The 7,844-nt window shown below is 50.5% G+C and overlaps 1 protein-coding gene across 1 annotated transcript in view; it reads left to right on the forward strand.

Annotated features, from left to right (window-relative positions):
- The window catches only part of Otop1 (otopetrin 1), a 26,702-nt gene extending 18,904 nt beyond the window's left edge, over positions 1–7,798 (forward strand). The window contains exons 4-6 of the mRNA XM_021211264.1: positions 2,067–2,197; positions 3,843–4,750; positions 6,970–7,798. Coding sequence (XP_021066923.1) covers positions 2,067–2,197; positions 3,843–4,750; positions 6,970–7,140 — 1,210 coding nt within the window. The 3' untranslated portion in view covers positions 7,141–7,798. The remainder of the gene's footprint in view (positions 1–2,066; positions 2,198–3,842; positions 4,751–6,969) is intronic.
- Positions 7,799–7,844: the final 46 nt, after the last annotated feature.

The following is a 7,844-nucleotide window of genomic DNA, read 5'->3' on the forward strand; positions in this document are numbered from 1 at the left end:
AAAAAAAAAAAAAAAGCAAGAGTAGAAGATGAGGTAGCCACAAGCATGTGCCCTGAATGAATCTAGAGTTGAACCCAGGGTGCTCCTCTGGGAAGGTCTGGCTCTACCTGCTGACAGTCCCCACACCTCCATCCGGTCAGCTCCTTTTTCGGTAGCTTCCGGAAGGTTTTCTGCAGGTGGGGAAATGCACCTTTCAGGCTTCCACTCATCTCTCTCCCCAGACATGCAGTTGAGAAGGACTGTGGTTCTTTGCATATCTTAAGAAGCAGAGACGGATACCAGAAATGACTCCGAGATGCATTCTGCCACTGTATACAGGCACTAAGGGGAAGGGCTCAGGCCTGGGACAAGACATGTGTCCTTAGCTTGAAGGATTTTTTTCCCCCTAAAGTGGTTTTAGAAGGCCGTGATTCTCAGGGTGGTGCATGGCCAATCAGCATGACCTTTGGCGACCTCACACTGCTTCTGTGGCCTCAGGTTTGGGTAGTGCTGCATGGAACAGGGAGAGGGGAGACAGAAGAGCAGCTGTGTGCACTGTAATAAAAGGAAAGCCACCTGCCAGAGGTAAAGGCATTGTCTAGTCGAGATAGAGCAAGCCGGCTGTGAGCTGTAGCAACAAGGCAGGCACAGGGCCAGGCTGATAGAGAGACACCCATGTCGTCTGTTACTTCTGTTTTAGTTCTAGCTGTTGGGAGGATGTCAAGGGTGACCATATTGCATACAAAGGCACTTCCTGCTCTGGCTCTCGAGGTCTGGGTTCAGATTGGGTGGACAACCAGGGTCTGAGAGGTAGGGAGGGCCTGGGCCACAGATACTCATGTTTGCCTGTCAGTGAATCACGGATAAATTGGTCTCTAAGCTGGATAGACAAGCACACAGGGCTACCCCTGGGTAAGACAGGGGGTACCCACAGAAGCCTTGAGGCTTTCCTTCCCAGTCTACCTAGGATGCGCCCCCACCCCAGTTAGTCAGGCTGCTTGAGCCTATAGACTGCCCAGAAATTACCTGGGTGGATACGACTTCAACCTGCAGCCATGTTGGGATGCAGGGAATTCACATGGAGACCACGTGTCCTTCCAGTCTCTTCTGTTCCCTAGAGTCCAGTATCTACCTTGCACATGCCCCTCCTCCTGATGAGGTGCCGTGGTTTAGAGGCGATGGCAAGCAAGACTCTGGACTAAGAGACTTCTCATCCCTCCAGGGTGGCACTGGACTCTAGATGTGACATTAGGGGGAATCCCTGAGATTACCTGGGACTCCAGACGCTCAAAGTGTCACCTGAACACTCTTCTGTGTTACACTCTGCCATCCTCCATGGGTTGGAGCTTCATCCCATGCTGACTGGCTCACATGATCACAAGATGGTGGACACAGCCTCAGCCTTCATGTCCATGCTCACAGCTTTTAAAGGCGGTAATGTGGAAAGGAACAGCGATCCACAAGCAGGCTTTTTTACTCTCTTATATCTTATACCACCGTTCTTACATCATCAGCTAAGCAAAAGCATTTCAGTAACTGACCAGACATTACACATTATGTGTGTCTAGAAAGAATGGCTAAGGCTAGCTCCAAAAGAAGCCACGAGCCAACATGTGTGGATTGTTTTAGTGTCTTTACAGACAGATGGGAAAGCAGAGGGAATGGTTGGCGATTTCTGGGTTGGTCAGCCAACAGTGAGGGTGTACCTGCTGTCCACAGTCCCAACCCTCCTGTCTCCTTCATCGTTGTCTCTTTGTGTCCCCTTCAGAGAAGGAGGGGACATGGCTGCTTGCCTTTAATAAAATTTCCTCCCTGTATCTCTGCCCCCAAGATACAGTGTCTTTGATAACCCACAGATAATGAGTTGAAGACAGGCAAGTTCAAGGTGAAGGCAGAATGCTAAGATGCTATGCTTCTCAGCCACAACCTCCTGGACCAATGGCCAAAGGAACAGGATTGTGTGTGTGTGTGTGTGTGTGTGTGTGTGTTTTCACGAACACTCAAGAGACATCTCTGTCTTACTCTTGGGCTTTACGTTTTCCCAGAGCCATTCAAGAAAAAAAATGTGTCTGGTATTTGCTTTTCAGGTTTGGGGTGATCCATTCGGTGTTCACGAACCTCCTACTGTGGGCCAACAGCGTCCTGAATGAGTCAAAGCACCAGCTGAATGAGCACAAGGAACGGCTGATCACTCTGGGCTTCGGCAACATCACCATCGGTGAGGAAGGCCTCCCGCTGCTGGCCCCAGGTCCCCAGACTGCCACCTGAGTGGGTGGTCTGTGCTGTGGGCCATTTCCCTAGCTCCACAGGACTTCCTTCTGCCTCTCCAAGGGCGTAATTATAGACTTCACCCAGCCTGGGCATGTGGCAGCCCAGAGTTATCATTTGGGTGTCTGTCTCTCACAGCCCATTGGCTGGAGACCTCTGTGCCTATTTTCCACTGTGGAAGATTGGCGGTTTTCTCTGTTCACATTTTAACTAGGCCCCTTTCAGCAACTCTATCTTCTGAGAGGGTTGGTCTGAGAGCTCCGGGGAGTCCTCGCCCAGCCTGTGTGCACGTGAACGTTTTTTTAGCTGACTGCGTATGGCTCATTATGTAGACTCGCTCATCTTTATCTGCCTTTGCTCAGCTGAGGAGACAGCCGGGGGACAGGGTTAATCCTCCCATCTTCCCTTGGAGTTCTTGAGCGTGTATGACATCACCACATCTGCCTGAGAACACGTGGACTAAAGAGGCAGAGTGCAGCCCAGTGCACTGGCAGGTGGAGGACTTAAGTGTGTCACGTGTTCTCACGTGTTCTCACCAGTGCTAGCTGTGTGCCCTTTGGGGGTTCTTCATCCTCTCTGAGCCTGCCTTTCTTCTTTGTAAAGTAAGAAGACTTGAGAATCCCATGCTTCCCTAGATTCTTCTAGCTTAGCCTTCTGTAAGTAGGGCTGGGCAGACACATGGCTGTGCCAGGCTCCATGAGTCACTCCTATAGCCCTCTTGTGGGGATGGCACTCTCACTCTTTGGCCTCAGTCCCTCTTTGGTAATGCATCCAGAGGAGTGACAGTTTCATGATAGAAGCAAACTTTTATTAGGCACTTCCTGGCTTTTATTAGGCACTTGTTGACTACCTGGCCGGACTTTAGGCATTTTACAAGGCTCATTAATTCTGATGTGGCCTTACTCTGATGTGGGCAGTATTTACTATTAGTGGGTAGAGACACGGAGCCATTGAAAAGTGATGTGTCTGAGGTCGCACAGGCAGAGAGATCGAAAGTTGACGGCTGTCTCATGCCATGCTAGTGGCGTTTAGGTGAGAGCCTTTTCCAGTCAGAAGGGGCATTTCCCCCAGAGTTCTGAAAGCCACCGTCTAAACACACACACACACACACACACACACACACACACACACACATACACACACACACTACATTCACAGAGAAAATTAGCACAGGAAAGTAAGATCTGCTACCCTTCTGGTTCATATACTCGGGGATCTTTCCCCTGTTTATGGACCAACCTATCATTGGCACCCCTCTCTCCTACACAGGGGGTGTCATAGTCTCAACCCTCTGCAGCAGCCTGCTTTTGAAGTTGAGTGGTACCTCTGAACCATCTTTATGTGGTGACCTGTAAATCTCTTTGCTAATCTTTATAAAAGGGTCGTTATATGCTAACATATGGCTAGAACGTGGCTGATGCTATTCAGGAGTGAGTCTTAGCTTCTCTGTCTATGAAGCCATGGTGTTAAACATGATATTAAACATGGCTCCTGTGCACTTTGGGTCTAGTTGAGAAGTCCAGGCTGATGGACTTGATAGTCTCCTTGTTGCCTGTGCTGATGGTCGTCTTCTGTGCTCTGCCCCACTGCCCTAGTTTTGGATGACCACACACCACAGTGTAACTGCACACCGCCCGCCCTCTGCTCTGCCCTCTCCCACGGGATTTACTATCTGTACCCCTTCAACATCGAGTACCAGATCCTGGCCTCGACCATGCTCTACGTGCTGTGGAAGAACATCGGGCGCAGGGTGGACAGCTCCCGGCACCAGAAGATGCAGTGCAGATTCGACGGGGTCCTGGTGGGCTCGGTGCTGGGCCTGACAGTGCTGGCTGCCACCATCGCCGTGGTTGTGGTGTACATGATACACATCGGGCGCTCCAAGTCCAAGAGCGAGTCAGCTCTCATCATGTTCTATTTGTATGCTATCACGGTGCTGCTGCTTATGGGGGCCGCGGGGCTAGTCGGAAGCTGGATTTACAGGGTGGATGAGAAATCTCTGGATGAGTCGAAGAACCCGGCCCGCAAGCTGGATGTCGACCTGTTGGTGGCCACGGCCTCCGGCTCCTGGCTCCTCTCCTGGGGCTCCATTCTGGCCATCGCCTGTGCTGAGACCCGTCCACCGTACACCTGGTACAACCTGCCCTACTCGGTCCTGGTGATCGTGGAGAAGTATGTCCAGAACATTTTCATCATCGAGTCCGTGCACCTCGAGCCTGAGGGGGTCCCTGAGGATGTGCGCACTCTACGTGTGGTCACCGTCTGCAGCGGCGAGGCTGCCGCACTGGCTGCATCCACTCTCGGGAGCCAGGGGATGGCCCAGGATGGGTCACCTGCTGTCAATGGGAATCTGAGTCTGCAGCAGAGGTGCGGGAAAGAGGACCAGGAGTCTGGCTGGGAAGGAGCTACGGGGACAACCCGATGTCTGGACTTCCTTCAGGGCGGCATGAAGAGGAGACTGCTCAGAAACATCACGGCCTTTCTGTTCCTTTGCAACATCTCGGTAATCTTCATCAAGCTTTTATTATTCTCTGTCTGTTTGTCTGTCTCTGTCTCTCTGTCTCTGCCCCCCCCCCAGTGTGTGTGTGTGTGTGTGTGTGTGTGTGTGTATACAAGAGTGTGAAAGCCAGAAGTTGAAGTTGAGATGTCTTCTTCAGTCTGTTCACTACCCTATTTTTGTGAGCCAGCATCTCTCATTGAATCCTGTGCTAATCAGCTGGTTAGACCAGTTGGCCCTTGAGTCCCAGGGGTCCTCCAGAGGTTGTGGGGTTACAGGCACATGCCAGTCTTTCCATGTGGTCCTCGTGCTTGCCCAGTGGGCACTCTCTGGTTGACAGTCACCCCAGTCCTCAGTATTTTAAACCAACCAATCTTGTCCTTCCCTTTCCCCCACAAGGCAAAGAGGACTGTGATACCAACAAGAAATTCCCCCATCCCCGGCAAATGAGTGGAAATGGATCACTTGGGTAGAGTGGGAAAAGGAAGGCCGGCAGGGGGATAGACTCACAAAAGGACTGGGGCGTCTACCTGTGGACTGGGTAATGGAGTGATGTGGGAGAGGCCGAGGAAAGACACAGGTGATGCTCGGAGTTCGGGACGAGCATGTGGGAAAGGCAGGGTGAATTGAGATGTGTGCCACTTGAGTGGCCAGTGGGAAATATGTGCAGGACTCCAGAGTGGGACAGGTTAGGTGGTCAAAGGTCTCTAGCTGGTGTTTGTGGCCAAGGTCTAGGTGACAGTTCTAGAGGGCATATGCAGGAAGCAGAGAAGAAGGACTCACAAAGAGTCTGAGTAAACGAAGAGCCAGCAGAGGGGGCAGTTGGTCAGAAAAGGTTTGAGATGGAAGGATGAAACCCTGTGAAACCCTGTGGAAGTCCAAAAAGCCAGAGAAAAAGTGGGACAGGATATACACGAGAGAGAGAGAGAGAGAGAGAGAGAGAGAGAGAGAGAGAGAGAGAGAGAGAGTTCTGAGTAGAGATGGAAATGGAGGCAGGATGTATTAGTCACTTGCTGCCGTGTAAGAAATAACCCCAAACAGAGCAACCTGAAGCCACAGGGATTTATCTTGTAGCTTCTCCTGAGCCAAGAGCCCAGGCTGTCTGCTCATGATCCTAGCCTGACTGTAGGCTGTTGGCTGCAAGACATCCCTTTGGGATTTGGCTTCAGCCCCTTTGTGGGTTGCTGGGTGGAAAACAGGAGTTCCTTTTGGCTGCTGGCCTGAGACCTCCCTCTGTCCTTGGCTCTGTAAGCTCTTCGTAGGGCAGCTAAGCTAGAGGGTGCCTGCTCTAGCCCAGGAGGCAGCGAGATAGAAGCCATGCACTAAGTAGAAGAAAGGATCCAGGACCACAGAGGGGGCCCAGGTATCCTAGAGTGGTCGGTAGGAAGGAAGAAGGGAAGAAGCTGAGAAGGAGGGGAGGGCAGTGCATAGGTTCTTTGAGTGGCAGGAGCATCTGTTTATTGTTTTAAGTTTTGTTGACTTCCTTTGCTGGTCACTCTCATCAGCGCCCTCCAGGTCTCCCTTGTGTTACAGATGGGAAAGCTGAGTTAATGCCTCGGCTGTTGAAATGGAGAGAAATGGATGAGTTTATCTGGGTCTGAGTGCAAAATGGCAGATGGAGAGAGTTCAGTGAAGGCTCATAGATTTCTTGGTTCCCATGGAGATGAGAAATGCCGGTACAATCACCCCAGCCATTGTGACTCACAGTGGGTCAGCATCCATGGTGCCTGGAATGTGAGTGTGCACCTCAGGTGTCTGGAAAGCTTCTTCTAACCATGGAGTCAGCTTTTCCACACTCGGGACAACAGCTCTGGAGAGGAAGGGGGTGGTTTGGCCTCACATTTTTGAAGGTTTCAGTCCACGGTTGGCTGGCTCTGTTGCTTACAGGTCTGTGACAGAATATCATGGTGGGAGTGCAGAGCAGGGCGGCTTACTTCCCAGCAGCAAAGTGACAAAGATACAGGTTTGGGGATGGGATATGTCCATCAGAGTGATTTCCCCAGTGACCTACCTCCTTCTGTTTCTCACCGTGTAATAGTCCATTGAGCTACGACTCTATCCTGGGTTAGCCCACTGATGAAGCTAGTCTCCCCCATGATCTAGTTAACTTGCAGTAGTGTGTCAGCCAGGGACCAGGACTTGAACACATGCACGTTGTAGACCTTGCCAGCGACGCCGCGTGATTTGTGGTGAAGTGGAGACAAAGGCTGCCTCTTGTTTTTCAGCTTTGGATCCCCCCTGCCTTTGGCTGCCGTCCGGAGTATGACAACGGATTGGAGGAGATTGTCTTTGGCTTTGAACCTTGGATCATTGTGGTCAACCTGGCCATGCCCTTTTCCATTTTCTACCGGATGCACGCAGCTGCCGCCCTCTTTGAGGTCTATTGTAAGATCTAGCCTGAGTCCTCATGAAAGGAGAAGGGACTGGGGGAGCAAGGGGGTTCTGTGGCCACCTGCGAAGGGCGGGGCTGAGCAAACACTGAATGACAAAGGCCGGAAGGGTGCCTTTTGTCCTGGCTGTGTCTGGAGTTGCCCTCGACCTGGGGGAGAGCGAGCAGTTAAATCAACTGCACAAGGTAGCCGGAGCCAATTCCAATCAGATCCAAAATGAGTTGAGCTCTTTCTGGCTGAGACCCTGTGTTTTCGAAGAAGGTGGTCTAGGTTTGGATGAAAATGATGGAGTTTTTCGTAACAAGCATTTACTGTCTGTAATTTATATGACTGTGTACAACTTTTTCCTGGCCATCTGTGTATCGATCCAATTACATTTTTTTTTTCCTGCTCAGGGATACTGGGTTTGGAAACAAATGCACTTTAGTTTGTAGTTTAATATTTGTGCTGGTTTAATTTTGGGGAAAAAATTACTTTTGATCAGCTGCATGAGAGTCTGTTTCTAGATTAATACAAACACAAGGCCTTCCCTAAATTTTTGGTCCATTTTTAGATGTGATCATTTTGAGATATTAAAAGAAAATAAGCATTGATGTTCTTTTTTTTTTTTTTTTTTGCTATATCTATATCCACTTTCTGACATAGAAAATCTGAATATTTTTGGATGGTGTCTTAGTCAGGGTTTCTATTCCTGCACAAACATCATGACC

This window comes from Mus pahari, chromosome 13 (genome assembly GCF_900095145.1).
Source record: "Mus pahari chromosome 13, PAHARI_EIJ_v1.1, whole genome shotgun sequence".
Lineage (NCBI taxonomy): Eukaryota > Metazoa > Chordata > Mammalia > Rodentia > Muridae > Mus > Mus pahari.